The sequence below is a fragment of the Ipomoea nil genome, unplaced genomic scaffold (assembly GCF_001879475.1).
Source record: "Ipomoea nil cultivar Tokyo-kokei standard unplaced genomic scaffold, Asagao_1.1 scaffold0656, whole genome shotgun sequence".
Taxonomy (NCBI): Eukaryota; Viridiplantae; Streptophyta; class Magnoliopsida; order Solanales; family Convolvulaceae; genus Ipomoea; species Ipomoea nil.
This window is the reverse complement of record NW_017617084.1, coordinates 1,639,988-1,659,612: the sequence shown is the minus strand read 5'-3', so window position 1 is coordinate 1,659,612 and position 19,625 is coordinate 1,639,988. Positions and strand designations below refer to the sequence as shown.

Here is a 19,625-nt window from a genome sequence, read left to right as displayed (position 1 = left end):
ATATCTAAAACTAATTAAGTGTTAATAATAATAGTAAGAATATTAACGTAAGAATTATAACATAGAATAAATCATAATAATTAATAACTATAGTCTAGGATTAAATTTGGAATTGTTAGGAAAGATAAGCGACCTCCGGTGAAATTAACTCTTAAATAATTATATATTGATTTAAATATTCTTAATATATTACAACAATTTCATTCCGTGCATCGCACGGGTGAAAATACTAGTAGGAGCAAAAAAGTAAGAATAAAAATAAAATAAAGAAGAAGAAGAAGAAGAAAGAAAGACATATTCCTTTTCTAAAAAAGAAAGACATATTCAACACATTCCCGATTTTCCATATTAGAATACTACAACAGTACTCACTGCAGGGAGTGCTTGCACGACTTGCAGAATATTCATATATTCCGCGTTGGTTATCTCGATCTCGTGTACGGAGCCTTGACAATTTGCGATCCAGGAAGAGACAATCAATAGTCGTTGAACGGAGAGGTCTCATCCGGAGATATGGAGCTGCCGGAGATGGAATCCATGGCGTCGGCGATCGGGATATCAGTGCCGGTGCTCAGATTTCTCTTATGCTTCGCTGCCACCATTCCGGTAAGCTTAATCCATCGGCTTGTTCCCGGCGGCGCAACCGGGAGGCACATCTATGCCGTCGCGACCGGCGCCGCTCTCTCCTATTTGTCGTTTGGGTTCTCCTCGAATCTCCACTTCTTGGTTCCCATGCTCTTGGGCTACGGTTCGATGCTTATTAACCGTCCTTATTGTGGAGCCATCACTTTCTTATTGGCATTTGGCTACCTCATTGGATGGTATATTTTCTTTCCAGCTCCCTTTCCTCCCTTGGTTTCTAAGATTTAATCTTTTTCTGATTTTGTTAAGTATTTGAGTGATTTTTGATGCATGGGTATTAAGATTTTGAAACTGCATTTATTGGATATAAAAATTAATAATTCAGGGAAAGTACTTAATTTCAATTGCAATTCTATGATTTTTGTGCATTCGTTTATTGAAGGTTTAGCTTTTTCATCTAGTTACCTTAAGGAAAATAAGAAAAAATGTCATGTTAATTCATATTTTTATTTTTCTAGCTATTCTCTACAATGCCATTGGAACTTCCTGGGATTTATTCAAATTGAACATTGAATGCTAGGAGAGAGAGAGAGAGGAGATAAGGGGAGATTTCAAAATATGGAATCTTTTGCCTTTTGCCTTTAGTAATAAAGAATAAACATTCAATTGCATGAAGTTAGAGTTGATTTTTTTTTTTCTTTTTTCAAAATATTCAAAAATTCTTGACTGTGTATATTATACTTGTAGTCACGTATACTACATGAGTGGGGATGCATGGAAAGAAGGAGGAATTGATGCTACAGGTAAAGACTGTACTACCTCTCTATCCACCAATCTTGATTCTGTTTGATTGTAGAGGAATTATTCCTTGCGCCATCTAATTTGTTTATTTATTTAAAAATATTTTAATGGGAGAATCCTACATCAATTTTTCTTTAGTTTGGCTAGAGTTACAGAGTCATTCAAGCCAAAACAGCTCAAATATCATGGGGCATTTAAAAATCAATGAAAGGCCATCAAAAGCCTTTCATTGAAACAATAGCAATACCAACCAAGTTAGACTGGTATCACCTGGCCACCTCGGAATGCAATGCTACTAAGTTTTAGCATTGTGTTTCCGTAATTTAAGGATGTTATATGTGCCATAGCATTGATGAATAAAAGAACAAGTACTTTGTATTTGTGTAAACAGAACACTTTCCTTGCAATATTTTGAGGTATAGATCCTTCTGTTTACAGAGAAAAACTGTCTTCGGTAATCATCCTTTTCCCCCCTTCTAATGGAACTTCTTTAGTTCTATATTTTGTGCACTTGCCGTCAGTGGTAGGAAAAGCTGCTCGAATAAGCTTGATGTTCATTTCATCATCTTAGAAACATATTGTTCCTTATTTATTTATTTTTTCTTTTCATTCTCTTTTTAACTTTTGCTTCTCGTTCTTTGGAAACACTGTTGTAATATATAAGTATTGTGGTAAACTCAATTAGAATTTATATCTACAGTTAATTTCAAGTAGATTCTTATTGACTTTTTTTTTTTTTTTTTTTTTTTTTTTTTTGGGTTTTTCCCCCAATTTTTAGGTGCCTTAATGGTAATTACACTGAAAATCATTTCATGTGTGATGAGTTACCAAGATGGATTGCTGAAAGAGGAAGATTTACGCGAGGCACAGAAAAAAAACCGTTTGCTCAATCGACCATCATTGCTTGAGTACTTTGGTTACTGCCTCTGTTGTGGAAGTCATTTTGCTGGTCCAGTGTATGAAATAAAGGATTACCTTGAGTGGACAGAGAGAAAAGGCGTAAGTAAAGCATGTTGATGTTTTCATTCTGTATTATGATTTCATCATGAAGAATAACTAACTTTTGCAGTTTTGCTCCTGCATTAACTTGTCTAGATCTGGAAGCCTTCAGAGAAAGGGCATCCATCACCTTTTCTGCCAACTTTAAGGGCTATTCTTCAAGCTGGATTTTGTATGGGATTGTATCTATACCTTGTCCCTCATTACCCTCTTTCCAGATTTACTGATTCAGTATACCAAGGGTGGGGATTTTGGAAACGGTTGGGATATCAGTACATGGCTGGCTTCACTGCACGTTGGAAGTATTACTTTATTTGGTCAATCTCAGAAGCCTCTATCATTATTTCTGGTTTGGGTTTCAGTGGTTGGACAGATTCTTCTCCACCAAAACCACGGTGGGACCGTGCAAAAAATGTAGACATATTGGGTGTTGAACTGGCTAAGAGTTCAGTTCAAATACCTCTTGTATGGAACATACAAGTCAGCACCTGGCTACGGCATTGTAAGTCAGTAGTCCTTCTAATTTATACATGTCATTTAGATGAAATTGCATTAAAAGTGCTTCACTTGTGTAGTTGTGGTGGATGCTTGCTTCTTGCTTAATTAGATTGATAAAACTTTACTACTGTCACTATGGCATTGTAAGTTACTTCTTAAAAATCATAAAACCTAACACTGACGTAATCATTCTACCATTTAGTCTTGGTGTTTGGGTAGTTTGCAGATCAGACTAGACTCCTTCCTACTTAAAGTTTGTGCTGGAAACTATGAAGAATGACATTTGTATTGGATGGCACTACTATGCAAAACCATGGTCTGGAGTTATGTAATGAACACATAATTAAGAACCAACTAAAATTTATTCTTTATTGAACTTTTAGGACCACCTAATCCATGGGAGTTGAGAATCTCAAGCTGGTAAATAGCAAGCTGTTGCTCATTTATTGCAGCTGGGTACGGTGGTTTAGGATAATTGAAGTTGGATGGAAGTACTTTTTATTGGATTGACATGCTTGCTCTATGATTAAATACTATGAGTGCTATGGAGTGATAACCATGAAATCTGTGATATAGTCATGGAATATTGATATAGGTTGTCAATAGGATAGGGATTTGTTAGGCGCCAAATGTTTCACTCAGGAACTTTTTATATTGCATCATCTCCTCACAGTAGGGATGGGGACTGGAGAAAAGGGCAAATTGTACCATGGACCAGGGTCTACCTTGCATTGTAGACCCTTGTCCAAAAATAACCTTAAGATTCTGTGATCTATAGTTGACACATTCTATACCTGCAGTTGATATTTTCTGTACCCGTAGTTATCATATTATGTGTCAGCAATTATCAAGTTATCTGTTTACATGTACAGAAACTGTTACTGTAGGTACAGAATGTGTTAACTAAAGGTACATAATTTTTGTATCAGGGTTCACAATGCAATATGAACCCTGGTCCATGGTATAACAATTGGGAGAAATGCCACCTCAGAGAAGAGGATAAAAAACATGGCGAAATATGAGTTTGCCTGGGAAACTAAGAAGTGAAAGTTACGGGCTGAATATTATATATAAATATCCTGTAACTCTGCAAGTTGAAATGGAAATGCACATTTAGAGCAGCCAAGATTCCAAGAACCATGCTGTGATTTTCTAACACTTCATACTCTGTACTTGATTAATATAGTCTTTTAATTGTCTAGATGTCTATGAGAGGCTCATTCGCAAGGGCAAGAAGCCTGGTTTCTTCCAGTTGTTGGCTACTCAGACTGTCAGTGCTGTGTGGCATGTAAGTGAAATTTTTTACCATAAACTCCTTGATTATTATCCCTCTGCCATAAGCTACTTGAATTATTAAAAGTAATGGCATATTATGTTTACTAATTTTCAATGAATAGTACAGCAAATCTTTTGGAATGTGCTGACATTTTCTTGATACAGTTTGGTAACTCAAATATAATTATTATGTGATGCTGACTGTCTGGTTTTTATTTTTATTTTTTGTTTTGACATCTTCTGTATATCACTTTATTGCCACTGTTTCAAGATGGAAGCTTTTCCTATTATTCTCTCCTTCAGTTATGGTTTTCTTCTTAGAGTTTTTGGTTTGTGATCTGTTTACTGCTTTTGCTCTTAAATTTATGTTCCTTGTCAATTGTTCCTCTCATTGATATTTGATTTCAATTTTTATCTCGAACTATACACTTCTTTGGCTGAATTCAAATAAAGTTTTTTTGCCCAAATCTTTAACAGTCTATTATGGACTTGCTTGTCTAACTAGTGGTTCCTCAATATTATTGCAGGGCTTATACCCTGGGTATATTTTTTTCTTTGTTCAATCTGCTCTTATGATTAATGGTTCGAGAGGTAGTAATTTAGCACTTCTCAGATTGTAATTAACATGCCTGAGTATTTCTGTGATTGCTTGCATCTAATCTTGTGTGATCTATGAACAGTCATTTACAGATGGCAGCAGGCTATTGGTAATGCTCTCCTTCGGAACATTCTAGTGTTTATGAACTTTGCCTACACTGTTCTGGTTCTCAATTACTCTTGTGTTGGTTTCATGGTAAGTTCCTGCCTTATCCAAGACTCATTTTTTTTTTTTGGTCAGACCATGAGGTGTCCTGAGCAGGCCCTAACTATAGTCTATAGGAGGCACCTTTAAGCCCGTACCATACTCAGACTAATCCCCGTTCGCACTGGCCCGGCCCAATTAAGGGGCAAAGTGCTGGCCAGATTGATTTTTCCATACGAGAGGGGGTCCTCCCGACCTCTCTTAAGGGACAAGAGTGCACGGCCACTCACGCCAACCAAGCTGGTTATCCAAGACTGATTGTTTTTAATGAATAACGCATAATCTTTGGTAGCTTTATTGTTCACGTCTTGCAGGTATTGAGCCTCCATGAAACACTTGCTTCGTATGGCAGTGTATACTATGTTGGAACAGTTATACCTATTGCATTGATCCTTCTTGGTAATGTAATTAAACCAGCCAGGCCAACGAGATCCAATGCTCGGAAAGATCAGTGAGTTAGGAATTGTTTTTCAAAGATTGTTTCTGAGATTAGAACTTAGATCTTATATCACCTATTTGCTTTGCGAGCATGTGTAGCCCCATTTGAACGATAAAGATTCTTTGCCCTCGTTTTATTGGCATTGTGATTTTCGTTTTCGATTACAGTCAACAACAATTATTAACCCTAACTGTATTACTGATTGAAAGTTTCGGTGCTGGAAGGATTTGAAATGATTGTGTAATACACAATCCATTAAAATTCTTCGCCCGTGCTTGATGTGAAGTCAAAGTGTACTATTACTGTATTACCCTCGTAACTTGTCTTCTAGCTGATAGGATGTCACATGCTGCCCATTCCCTCTTTTTATTTATTGCAGTAGGTGTGGAAATGAAACAGTGAGAACTGGAAAAGGGGGATGAAGGGAACAGAAAAAAACAAAAACGAAATGTGTCTTGGACTTTGATCATATGTGTCTTTCATCATAGTACCTCCTAGGAAACTAAGTGGTTCACAGCTGTTTTATGGACCACGAACAGACGAACTAATCCAATCGACGTAATGCACAAATGTTGTCTTGGTTACTGGTGGAAGTTTGTCCCCGAGTCTTTAGCGTTAGGAATGTTTGATATCAAAGATCCTTTGTGCTATGGCTTCTGCATAGTTGATTGAATACTGATTCCTTTTGTTCCTTTTACTGTACATGGCTAGTTCAATGACTTCTTTTGTGTTCAAATCTACGTGTATGCTAGTTTGCTACGAATAACTACAAATGTTTGCTACTTTGCTAGTTTGGGTTTGATCATTCTCCTGTTCTGTGTATTGTGTTAAGTAGCAATTCTCACGGTTTTCGTTTTAGTTCACCTAATTTTATCATCTTATATTGTGTATTCATAGCATTTATGCGTTGAACCATGTTTGAGTACTTGTAATGCATGATGATTGTTGACCTCCACGGCTCCACCATACTGCATATATTTCTGTCCTGCAAATGCACACCCCACACTTCATTGGCAAATAGCATGCCTTGTTCTTGATGGAAATTTGATTTGTTCTAAGCTAGGAATTGTAGGCCTTATGACCTTGCCTAGCCCTCGGGACATCATTTAATTTAATTGGTTGACCAATTCAAAAAGAGTTAATAACGATGTTCTTTGGCAGTCATAGAGTGTAGGGTTCGCTTCCTACAAGGGGAGGTAGACTTCAGAGAACATGTAGATTGTTGAGACACAATTCACAATTTACCTCAACCAAGAGTTTAGGACAAGTGGAGGTCCTTAGGATTCACAGTGTAAGGTTGAGGAGGTAAATCGCGAGATGTATCTTAACGATCTACATATTCCCTAAACTCTCCCTCTCGTTATAGGAATCCCTTGGGACATCATTTAATTTAATTGGTTGACCAATTCAAAAAGAGTTAATAACGATGTTCTTTGGCAGCCATAGAGTGTAGGGTTCGCTTCCTACAAGGGGAGGTAGACTTCAGAGAACATGTAGATCGTTGAGACACAATTCACAATTTACCTCAACCAAGAGTTTAGGACAAGTGGAGGTCCTTAGGATTCACAGTGTAAGGTTCGATTCCTATAACGAGAGGGAGAGTTTAGGGAATATGTAGATTGTTAAGATACATCTCGCGATTTACCTCCTCAACCAATACTCTAGGACAAGTGGAGGTCCTCGGGAGTCACATTGTAGGGTTTGATTCCTATAAGGACAGAGAGACCTTAGGGAACATATAGATCGTTGAGACACATCTTACAATTTACCTCATCAACCAAGACTCTAGGACAAGCGGAGGTCCTCGGGAGTCACAATGTAAGGTTAGATTCCTACAAGGAGGGGAGACTTTAGGAAACATGTAGATCGTTAAGATACATCTCGCAATTTACCTCATCAACCAAGACTCTAGGACAAGCGGAGGTCCTCGGGAGTCACAGTGTAGGGTTCGATTCCTACAAGGGGAGGGAACTTTAGTGAACATGTAGATCGTTGAGACACATTTCGCAATTTACCTCCTCAACTAAGACTTTATGACAAGTGGAGGTCCTCAGGATTCACAGTATAGGGTTCGATTTCTATAAGGGGAGGTAGACTTTAGGGAACATGTAGATTGTTAAGATACGTCTCGTGATTTACCTCCTCAACCAAGACTCAAGGATAAGTGGAGGTCTTCGGGAGTCACAGTGTAGGGTTCGATTCCTACAAGAGGAGGGAGACTTTAAGGAACATGTAGATTGTTGAGACGCATCTCGCAATTTACCTCCTCAACCAAGACTCTAGGACAAGTGGAGGTTCTCAAGATTCGGGTGCGATCCTTTTAATCACGCCTAAAGGCAGAGGGCATGGTGTTCTAATGGGTCATCCTCCAAAAAAGCTCTGTTCTCTATAAATACTGAACTATTGCTTCTCAAGTACATGGCATTACTTTTGCCATGTTTTAAGATGCTGAATTCTAAAAAATGAACTGGCTTTTGCCCCCACCACCTGATAATATCCCTTCCAGGAAGACTTGTGACTTGTTTATACTAAGCTGAAAAGCACTTCACTTGAATCTTTTATATTATTTTGTGGATCCCCCACAGAATTATGTGCCCATGAAAAAGGCCTCATAAGTCATAGCCATGGCAGGTTGTTCTATTCTTACATGTGCCCATATGCCTTAGGGCATCCTCAATAAATTGGTTTTTGCACAAGAATTAAGAAGCTATATCGGATAGAGATGAGGGAAAGAGAAGAAAGAAAAATCAGAAAAAAAAAACAAAAAATAAAACAAATCTGACAGTTGCAGACTTGTAGGGAAACAAAAAATTAAAAAAAAAAAAAAGCTGAACGCGCTAGGCTGGCAACGCTATGCGCGAAAAGACACACCCTTGGCCTTTTTTTTTTTTTTTTTAAAATTTTCTCTCTCATAGTGGGGCCACAAAAAACTCTAATTTGCAGGAGAAACTTCTTCCCTCTATCTCCTCCATGTTGGTTATTTTATTCTCAAAAATCGTGAAAGATCTACTAATGTAGATGTTCTAGCATCTCATCAGTGGAGTAGCAATGCTTATGTGAAAGAGAGAGAGAGAGAGGTGTGATTTTTGGACTGAACATGTGGGGCTCGCGTGGAGAAAATGTACGTGTCTTGTTTGCGTATTCAGCGTAATTTGCGCACCCGGGTCGCGTAAAAGTTTCTATTTTTTGTTTTCCTCTGACAGTTAGTTTTTTTTTTTAATATATATATATATTTTTTTTACTTTTGTTCTCTCTCAAGTCTCATCTTTCCTTATAATTTGACAAAAGCCCTTAAAAAAATCATGTATATTGTAGATACTCTTAATACTGCAACCGGCAGACATTGTAACATGCACTTATTGGGAAGGCTCTATCTGCTATAATGTGATGAAGTGACATTAATTTTTAATAGTTTATGCAGACTTCATTATCTGTTAACATGTGTCGTCATACTTTTGGTTTAATATAATGTACCACAGAGAAAAAAATGTGGTCCAATCATGTGGTCTGTACGTGAAGGCATGGCATTGTGATTTGGTGCAAAGTGTTACAACACTACATTCTGGAATGTTTCATTTGCTATCATTTGTTTGTATTGTGTTCTGACAAAGGAACAGGCAGTGATGTTAGCTGCAGAGATGGCTAACCACCTGCTGTGTTTGCCTCAACTAAGAAGTGCAATCATTGTCCATCTAAACTGACTGATAACAAACTAGATGGAAAAATCACATAGAGAGCATCCCAACAAACACAAAATGGTTTTTTTTTTTTCTTTATTTTTTGGGTGAGGTGAAAGGGAGAGTGGATAAGAGAGAAGATACATTGTAGTAATGTGGGTTTTATCTGACTTGGCCCCACAAGGAAAAGAACAGAAAACAATGCTGGTGGGTGTTTTTTTTGCACCAATTGTGTTCACTGGGCACGTTGAGGGTGGTCATCAACTCCGACCACCCTCTTGTTTTATTTTGATTTTTTTTTTAATTTTATTTTTTGATTTTTCTATTTCTTTTCTTGACAAAAAAATCCTAGCAGTTTCTGAATCGTTGAGGTTGCTCTTATTGATGAGATTCTTTTTCTTTTTGGTTTTGTTCGATATGATGATATGATATCATTAATACATAGACATTAAACATTTATTATATGAAAGAATGATAATGCTTTACCTATATACGAAAACATTCAAAACTTTTCTAAACATGTGTCTGTGTAAAAGTTTCTGAAAACATTTTTTTTAAAAATATTCTGTAATAAAATTGAAGTCGGGAATGTGTTTTTAGGGTCAAAATAATAATAATAAATTTTTGGGTCAGGGTGAAATCTAAAAATGTTGAGGTTTAATGTTTGGTATACATGAGAATTGAAAGGAATAGAATGATTGGGAATTCCAATTCCAATGTTTGGTATACATGAGAATTGAAAGGGAATAAGTAATATAAAGTCCAAAAAGGGGGCCTTTGGCCCTTCCCTCTACCAAAAAAACAAACAAAAAAAAAATATAAAGTCCAAAATTTAAATTTTGTTTTTGAAATTTTACGTAGTACGCTGTAAATAAACCATGGAATTGCATAACAAAAGCAATAAAATAGATAAGAAAGTTTTGAGAAAACATATTTGCTTGATGTTGGACTACTAATTGACGTTCTGTGTTGAGAGTAGAAGAAAAAAACACACTATAATCGAAATAGAGATGTCAAACATCAACTTTAGGTTAAAAAAGATGGGTAATTTTGTCTCAAAGTTACTTTTTTTCTTCCTAAAATACATGAAATTGAAATACCAAGGGGGAGTGGGGGGATGGGATTCTAATTCCTTGAAAATGAGGAAATTTTAACTCTACGGAATTGCAATTCCCTCTATAATATGGAGCTTTGGCTCCAAAGATCACACAATTATTATTATTTTTTACATTGGGGGCATTTCGGGGTTGAAACAGTTGAATTTATCAGCTGATTGTAAAAAATTATCGGATCAGTTGATAACCAAATAATGTTGAATCCTATGTTATTTGTTTATTCAAATTATACTTACTTGGTGTACACCCCACACCACAGGGGCCCTTTAACTCCCAGTCCAAAGAGAGGATGTAAATCACGGGACATGCCTCAACGACAAGGAATTCTAAGTGTTATTTTTTCACCATAAGTTCTTACCCCTTGCAGGATTCGAACCCAAATTTTTGCTAGCCACAACAACCACACTTAGGTCCTTGTCAATTGAGCTATATATGCCCCGGGGGCAAATTATATTATTATCATTATTATCGCTACAACTACTACTATTACACATTATAATACATAACAACAATAAGATATTAATTTAAAACGAAAATTAGACATTTACAAATATCAGGGTCACCATCGAAATAACTATTTTTCTTAGAAGGTGAATAACTCATGAAAATAAAATAACTTACAAAATAACGAAATAAGTCTATTCTTAAAAATGGAATAGGCGTACTTCATTAAAAAAAAGAAAGAAGATAGAAATCATAAAATTTATACGCAATTCCAATGTTCCAAAAAGGGTATTGCGGACCAACTGTAATGTGTTTGTTTTGGGCATAAAATCATTGTTTTAAGAGATTGCCACCTTTGATAATTGACCTAACAAAAGTAATTTTTTGTTTTTATTTTTCTCCAATATAAAAATTCTTTACATTCAAATTCATTAATTGATTATATTCGTTACATTGTCTATTATCTTTTTTGTGCACTATTTTTTTAATTAAATATCAAAGTTATAATACAAAATAATGTTATGTATTTATTTACCAAGTATTTTATTAATACCGTGAATTTTTTTAAAAAGATATAATTAATAAAGCCAATCATATTAACTACTTGAGGGATTTGTTGACAAAGATAATATTCAAATCACACAACAAATTGAAGTGAGAACTATCTCTCAATGTTCTTGTTTAACAATCAGCAGTTAGCGATTAGCGATTAGCGTTAGCGGATTATATTAGCGAATCATATTAACTACTTGAGAAATTTATTGACAAAAAAAGTATTCAAATCACACAACAATTTGAAGTGGAAAATTATATCGCAATGTCCTTGTTTGGCAATCAGCAGTTAGCTCTTCAATATTAGTATATATATATTTAATATTTTATGCCCTGATTTTTATTTGCTCTCTCTTATGTTCCCTATTTGGTTTCAACCATACCTATTCAATTATTTTATTGACAATTATAATCAATCTTGACTATATTATCTTGTATTTGTAAACTTAGAATTACCTATTTAAATACGCAAATTCAATATTCAATTATCTATGCATGAACAATTTCAATATAATCTTGCCTTGATATACTTTAAAGTACTTATTTAAAAAAAAAAACATTGGGCATTATCCCAATCGCGCAATGCGCGTAAAAAAATAGTTTTGCAATAAGTCAGTAGGCGAATTAAAATAACAGAATCCAGTTTAGCAAAGAGGAAGAAATAGAGGAAAAAGCTCAAATGGTTCAGTGGGCAGTATTTGGAAAAAGAGATCAAAGTTCAAATTTTGGCAGTGGTAGTGTGAGAATTATGTCTAAAGTGGACAGATTTCTTGTGCGCACCGACATTTGGCCCTGTCCGCTGAACCATTGAGTCACCGTGATTTACATCCTCTCAAATGCTCTGTCGAGCCGGGGTGTGGGGGGCTTTAGGGTTGTGGATTCAACCTTTTAGGGTCGTTTGGTTCACGGAATGTCAGATTACCTTAGGAAATGTTAGATTGCTGGGAATGTTAGATTACTGGAATGTTAGATTCCTGTGTTTGGTTAAAATTGGGGTATGTAATATAATCATGTTTGGTTTAGGATTATCTTTTATTCACACACTATAATATCCTTAACATATTTTCATATATTTTAATAAATTTAAAAATTAAAATAAATAAATAAGATAACGGTATCATATATAATTACATTATTTTAAAATATTAACAAAAATATTGAACTTGAGAAACAAAATTATTTTATATGCTAACCTAACATAATAAAAATAAAAAATATATAATTACAAAAATAATTATATATGTGTGTGTGTGTGTGATAAACTAACATAACCAAGGTTATCTTACATAACCTTAGAAATTGAAGGGAATCACATTCCCTTCAAAATCCTATGTGGAGGGAATGTGACATTCCTGGGGAATGTTAGATTCCCTGAGATAATGTGAACCAAACATAGGAATGTGAGCTTTGGAATGTCACATTCCCTTGGTTATGTTATATAACCTGAACCAAACGCCCCCTTAGAAGAAGAAACATAGGCAAAAGCTAAGAGACAAAAGGAAACTCGTGGATACTTCGTATGTTGGAAACTCACACGGAAGAAACGGTACAAGGAATCTGTCATGTCCGTATAGTTACTAGGGTTTTACAAGTATTTTCAAAAACTCAAAGATATCGATTTAAATTGATTAAATTGATTTAGAATTACTTTTAACACCTCGATCTAGTTTTCTATTGAAAGGAGTTTTTTTTTTTTTTTTTTTTTTTTTTTTGGAGTAAGGTCTTGGGTATCTCCTTCCTCATGATCTAAAACAATAAAAAAAAGTTGTCTCGAAAGGCATCATCAAGTGAGACAAGTATATACTACAAGTTTTCTCAGTACTCGAAAAAAAAGGGTTGATTGAAATTGGAATGGTTTCCTTAAAAAAAATTTAGAATGATTTCTTTGGCTGCTTGAGTAAGGTCTTGGGTTCAAATCTTGTTAAAGAGAGACAAGTATTAATTTGTGTTTATTTCATTTTTTTTTTTTTATAGTTGTACCCTCAGTCTATCTAATGTTCAAAACCTTTTCACAGGTGAAAAAGGTGATTGAATGAGTAAGTATAATTCTCGTACCAAAAGTAAGATTTAATCAATGTACATCCTTGAACAGTAACAACGACTTCCCGTTGTTATATAAAAAAAAAAAAATTTTTTTAAAAAACATTTTTCTAAACAAGTTTGTAACTAATCCAAATCGGACAAAATCGAATAGATCAGTTTGGTCTTTTAATTTATTTAAATTATTATAAACCATTAACTCAGTTTAATTCTAATTTTATTTGGTTGTTTGAGGTTGTTCATGCCTGGAAGTTACACAAACATATTTTTGGAGATTATGAATGTTGGACTGTCAACACCAAATATGGCAGCCTTAATAAAAAAAGAAAAAAGTCCATAAAAATATAAATTTTTAAAAAGAAAATTAAAATAATTAAATAAAAAAAAGTAAAACAGAAAGAATTCTGCAGCCTGCTCTGATTTATATATCCCAACAAACACAATACATTCCCTTTCTCCCTCAGTCCTCACCCACCCCCCCCCCCCCCCCCCTCCCTGTCTCTCTGCATATAAATGTGCATTCACAAAGCTCTTAAATTCCCATTATGAACAGAGACATGTTGAGAACCAAGAAGACCAAGTCCGCCGTCACCGGAGCTTTGTCGCCGGCGAAGACCGGCGGCCGTGGTGGTGGTGATGAGGCGGCTGTGTGGGAGGTCAGGCCAGGAGGGATGTTAGTGCAGAAAAGGAGTTCAGACTGTAATCAAAGCAGTGCTACAATTCCCACAATCAAAGTCAAAGTCAAGTATGGTTCATCTTATCATGAAGCCAAAATCAGTTCTCAGGCAACTTTTGGTATGTTTCTTGTCACTTCCATGATCCATCTGATGATTTCAGTTCATATATATTTTCTTTGTTTGTTAAGTTTAGAAATGTCAATCTTAGTCCGAAATTAATGGGTTGGCCTGGTTAGAGAAAGAAAAAAGTTTAGTCTAATTTGTCTCATAGCCTAACATAGTTGGTCTGAAATCGAGTTATTTGGGTTGAACCCATAAACTTTTGTTTGAGTTTTGTTTCTTTTACCTAATAATATGTTTCTGTCTAGAAATGTCAATCTTAATTTGAAAGCGGTGGGTTAGTCTAGTTAAGGCATTTAGAAGTTTAGCCTAATTAGCGTAACAACCTAACATGATTATTGGTTAAAAATCGCGAGTTATTTAAGTTGAACCTATAAACTTTTGTTTAAATTTGGTTCTAATACATAATTTTAATTGAAAGGGTTCAAACCAAAAAATATGTTTCATGACCTCGTCTAACCTTAAATTCTTAATAGTCTAACATGTCTAGCCAGAAACAAAGTTGGTTAGCCTGAATGACATCTCTAGTTCCGTTAACACTAACATGGCGTTTGGTTGGAGGGATTTTAAATTCCTTTCCCACTTAATTTCCACCTAATTCCAAAGGCCATTAAATTTCATAGTTTGGTTGGAGGGAATTGCAATTCCCCTATTTTCATGGAATTAAAATCTTATGTCCCCCTCTGGTATTTTAATTCCTGGGAAAAAAAAATAGTGATGAGTCAAAATTACCCCTTCCTTTTTTAACCTAAAATTACTGTCTAACAACAATAATGGACATTTTTGACTTTATACTACTTATTCCCTTTCAATTCCTATGTATACCAAACATTGGAATTGAAATTGCCAGTAATTTTATTCCTATCAACCAAACACTGGAATTTAAATTCCCACTTTATTCCCAGTAATTCAACTCCCATGGAATTACAATTTCTTTCCCACATAATTCCCCCCTCCAACCAAACGCCCTGTAAATGCCTGAATTGAACTCGTAACTTTTTGTTTGGGTAAGATTCTGATACCTAATTAAAAGGGATCGGACAGAAAAACTTGTTTCATGACCTCAGTCTAACCTTAAATTCTTAGTAGTCTAACATGTCTAGCCAGAAACAGAGTAGGCTTGCCTAAATGACATCCCTAGTTCCGTTTACACTAAATGCCTGAACTGAACTCGTGAACTTTTGTTTGGGTATGATTCCGATACTTAATTGAAAGGGCTCGATCGGACAGAAAAACCTGTTTCATGACCTTGGTCAAACCTTAAATTCTTTAACGAAAAAATTGCAGGGGAGTTGAAGAAAGTGGTGGCAAGGGCAACAGGGCTGCACCCAGAAGAACAGAAGCTGATGTACAAGGATAGAGAGAGAGATTCAAGAACATTTCTGGACGTTGCAGGAGTGAGAGATGGATCAAAGGTGGTGTTAATGGAGGACGAAGTGAGCAGAGAAAGGAGGTATGTGGAGTCGCAGAAGACGGCGAAAATGGAGGCTGCATCAAGGGAAATCAAAGCAGTCAGGCTGGAAATAGACAAGCTTGCCAAGCAGGTATTATGTGTTTTTTTGGGATCAAACTATAATGTTAGTTTAAGATTTGGTTCTTAGGCTTAATTGTGTTGGTGGATTTGGGAAGGTGGCAGATGTTGAAATGGACGTTTATGGTGGAAAGAAGGTGGCTGAGACAGTTATATTGAACATGATTGAGGTATTAATGACGGAGCTGATAAAGTTGGATGGAATTGCTGCTGAGGGTGATGTGAAGTTGCAGAGAAGAATGCAGGTATAATACTCTATCCAATTCCATTTTTTTTTTTCCTTTTTATCGATATGGAACGAAGATGAATGAGGATGAGAATGCTTGGCAATGGAGGAGTCGTCAAACGAGATTAATAAAAAAAAGAATAAGGTTCAAATAGACCATTGAACTGCACACGAGAATGTAATTAGGCCACTGAACCTAAAAAATTTACAATTGAGTCCTTAAACTAACCAATTTCATTCAATTTGTCTATTTTTCAGGTTTCTCAAGTTGCTAACAAGTTATCATTTCACCTACGATGCATATGTGGTATTTAAAAAAAAATTAAATTTGTTTTTCTAATGTTTAATAAATAAAAACTAAAATAATTTATTTTTAAATTAATTTTTTAATATTTAATAAATAAAAACTAAAACAATTTTTTTTTTTGAAAATAAAATCTAAGCCCCTGTACGATATTTTATTTAAAAAAAAACAAATTATTTTAGTTTTAATTTATTAAACATTAAAAAACTAATTTAAAAATAAATTATTTTAGTTTTTATTTATTAAATATTAAAAAACTAATTTAAAAAAATAAATTATTTTTTAAAAAAATGTCACATATGCATCATAGGTAGAGGGGTAACCTTTTAGCAACTTGAGAAACTTGAAAAATGGACAAATTGAATGATATTGGTTACCAAGACTATGTGGTCTAATGGTACCCGGGTTGGATTTCCATTTGGAAGGTTACGTGTTTGAGCCTCAGTGGAGGCGTTATTGGTTCTTTGTGTTTCAGTAGGTTGAGAAAGTATATGAACAGATACTACAATGTAATAGGGCCAGCAACATCCAAAAAAGATGAAAAATAAAATAAATTTAGAAACTACTATCTTATTTTTGAAATATTATTAAATAGAGCTTATAGCTTATTAGTAACTTAAAATAAAGTATAAATTCTTAAATAAGCCTGGAAAAACAGAGCCTACATTGTTTAAATTTTTTTTAAACTTTTTTGATCAATTTGGAGATGGTAAGAATTTTTGACCACCCATTGAACTTATACAATAGGGCAGAAACCATGATTTATGAACATTGTAAATTTTTGGATTTTTGATAAAGTATTTCTATTGTGGTTGTTTGAAAACCTTTTTACACTAAGGCCCTATTTGGTAAATGGCTGTTAGCTGATTATGTTAATTAGAGGGTATAACTTGGAATAAAGTTCAAATGCGGCGGGGTCTTCCCGTGCGGCGATGTGGCGAAATTTCAGAATACACCAACAATGTTAATAATATACACCAATAGTGTATGAAAAACACACCACAATGAAATGCAATAAAACGTCACAAAATACACAGCAGACCCAAAAAAAATACACCATCTAACTCACCACTCCCAATGGTGTATTTCCGAACATTGTATGGTGTTTTTACTCACACCTAATGGTGTGTGTTTGGTGATGCGTATCTAATTTTCCTCTGATTTTTTGTGGTGTATTTTCTTAACGTTGATGGTGTATATTTGTTGAACTATTGGTGATGCCGCACCGTAAGACACTGCCGCACCTGAACTCGCCTCGTATAACTAGTTGATAATATTAGTTGTTCTAGAAAAGTGTTTGGTAAATTAGCTGTTTGATATCATTTCTTTTCTGAAAAAACTAATTGAAAAAGTTGCTTGGAGTAACTTTTTGAATTTTAACATTTTGGAGTTGCAAAAAGCTAATTAACCAAACACTTACAGGGTGTTTGGTTGGAGGGATTTTAAATTCCCTTCCCACTTAATTCCCACCTAATTCCAAAGGCCATTAAATTCCGTAGTTTGGTTGGAGAGAATTGCAATTCCCCCATTTTTATGGAATTAAAATCCCATGTCCCCCCTGAGATTTTAATTTCTGGGAAAAAAAGATAGTGATGAGTCAAAATTATCCATTTCTTTTTTAACATAAAATTAATGTCTAACAACAATAATGGACATTTTTGACTTTATACTACTTTTTCCCTTTCAATTCCCATGTATACCAAACATTGGAATTGAAATTCCCAGTAATTATATTCCTGTCAACCAAACACAGGAATTTAAATTCCCACTTTATTCCCAGTAATTCAACTCCCATGGAATTACAATTCTTTTCCCACATAATTCCCCCCTCCAACCAAACGCCCTGTTATAACTAAATCAAACAATTAATAGTGGTCAAATAAGTTAAATATGCCAATTTTTTATCAAACAGGGCTTAAGTGTTTTTTGTTTTTTTGTTTTTTTAAAAATATATAATTTCTAAACTACTTGATGGTTGGAAATTCAATGATTACTTGTTCAATAATCTAATTATTTAAATTTTTTGACGATCAATGTTGGTGTTTATTGTTGCTCCATTTTGATTGGCGGTCGATTATACTGATTGTCATTTTTCTAATCCCTTAAGTGATTCTTTTACTGCAAATTTAAGAACATTCACCACTTTTTAGTGGTTGAAGATTTTAAGTTTTGGCAAAAATTTTCTTTGTACCACTCATTGAAGGTGATCAATAGGGGAGAACCCATGAGTTTTGGACTCTTGCAAAAAAAAAAAAAAAAGAAAGAGTTTTTGTAAGAAACCAAAGTTGTTTCTCTTATGGCTGTGAGAAAAATTTTTCACACTACATTTCAAATAATTTTAAATTTCCTCTGGTGGTTAGAAATCTGATTAATTGTTTAGTGACATAATAGTCTAAAATTCCAAACATTAGTATTGGTGGTTACTTAAATTTTTTTTTTTTAATGTAAACTTTAAATTTTCAACCACTTTTCTATAGTTGAAAATTTTAGAAGCAGTGATACTCAATTACATGAACGAATAGTAGTTATCATTAATTACATGCCGCAGTAACCTTTAAACAATTCCCCAATTCTAAGGGCGTCCACAATAAATAGTTTTTAGGTGATATTTTGCGGGGGCCAAATATAAGTGGAAAAGAGAGAAATATGAGAGAAAATGTTTTAGATTCTTTTGCAAGGACCTTAATTTTTCATTTTAAAGTAGGCGCCACCAAATATGAAAAAGATCATGCTGATTCGGGTGAGGCACAACCAAATCACCCAGCCGGGCGCGTGCACACCATGTGCCCGCTAAGCGTGGTTTTTTTTTCCTGTTCTCTCTCCTACTCAATTTTGCAAAGATTCTTAAAAAATTATACATAATGAGGATGCTCTAAAGGTGTTGGTACAATGATAACATTGATGATTTGGTGCAGGTGAAGAGGGTGCAAAAATACATAGAGACTCTAGACATGCTCAAGGTAAAAAATTGTACCCTTCAAAGCAACAGTAAAAATATAAGAGTAGCATTCCAGCAACAAAATAGAATTACCACGGGCCAGATTATGCCACCAGCACCAATGTACAACCAACAAAAGCACAAGAATATAGGTGGTGGGAGATTTCTTGCCGGGCCTGTTGTGGTAACAACACAATGGGAAACTTTCTAACCTCAAAGCATCATAAATTTACCTGTGGTTATGTGAATATAAGTTTATCAGAGCATTTTCTTTATGCTTCGCACTTGTCTCCCCCTTTTATTTTTTATTTATTCAAACGAGTCTTCATTTGCATAATTTGCGAAAATATTTGTCCAATATCAATGCTTGAATTTCAATGTTAAAATAAAAATAATTTGAGAAAATAATATAAAATAAAATAAATAAAAACAAGCTAAGTCACATAATCCCTATTATATATATTGAAATGTGTGGTAACCCATTCCCAGGCAAGTGCTTTAAGAAATAAAGAAATTATGTCTCCAAACATAGCTCAATTGATCAATCGATCCAAAATAAATTAAGAGGTTTTATTTTGCCGACAGTTACAGGGGTGCAGTGTTCG

At 34.7% G+C, this 19,625-nt stretch overlaps 2 protein-coding genes across 2 annotated transcripts; both read left to right on the top strand.

Moving 5' to 3' along the window:
• The first annotated feature begins 513 nt into the window (after positions 1-513).
• On the top strand, positions 514-5,711 carry LOC109174758 (lysophospholipid acyltransferase 1-like). The gene is made up of 8 exons (XM_019324001.1): positions 514-821; positions 1,330-1,385; positions 2,162-2,382; positions 2,479-2,884; positions 4,083-4,168; positions 4,683-4,746; positions 4,836-4,948; positions 5,272-5,711. The coding sequence occupies exons 1-8, from the start codon at positions 514-516 to the stop codon at positions 5,410-5,412; spliced, it is 1,395 nt and encodes a 464-aa protein (XP_019179546.1). The 3' UTR covers positions 5,413-5,711.
• Positions 5,712-13,691: 7,980 nt separating this feature from the next.
• Positions 13,692-19,270, top strand: LOC109174698 (BAG family molecular chaperone regulator 1-like). The gene is made up of 4 exons (XM_019323961.1): positions 13,692-14,019; positions 15,309-15,565; positions 15,651-15,797; positions 18,998-19,270. Exons 1-4 carry the CDS (start codon positions 13,770-13,772, stop codon positions 19,229-19,231), a joined length of 888 nt encoding a protein of 295 aa, XP_019179506.1. The 5' UTR covers positions 13,692-13,769; the 3' UTR covers positions 19,232-19,270.
• Positions 19,271-19,625: the final 355 nt, after the last annotated feature.

Coding starts and splice junctions, on each gene's coding strand:
- LOC109174758 (XM_019324001.1), top strand. CDS start 514: ATGGAGCTGCCGGAGATGGAATCCATGGCGTCGGCGATCGGGATATCA. Junction 822..1,329: donor TTTGGCTACCTCATTGGATG/GTATATTTTCTT, acceptor TTATACTTGTAG/TCACGTATACTACATGAGTG. Junction 2,885..4,082: donor CAGCACCTGGCTACGGCATT/GTAAGTCAGTAG, acceptor TTAATTGTCTAG/ATGTCTATGAGAGGCTCATT.
- LOC109174698 (XM_019323961.1), top strand. CDS start 13,770: ATGAACAGAGACATGTTGAGAACCAAGAAGACCAAGTCCGCCGTCACC. Junction 15,566..15,650: donor TAGACAAGCTTGCCAAGCAG/GTATTATGTGTT, acceptor GGATTTGGGAAG/GTGGCAGATGTTGAAATGGA. Junction 15,798..18,997: donor AGTTGCAGAGAAGAATGCAG/GTATAATACTCT, acceptor GATTTGGTGCAG/GTGAAGAGGGTGCAAAAATA.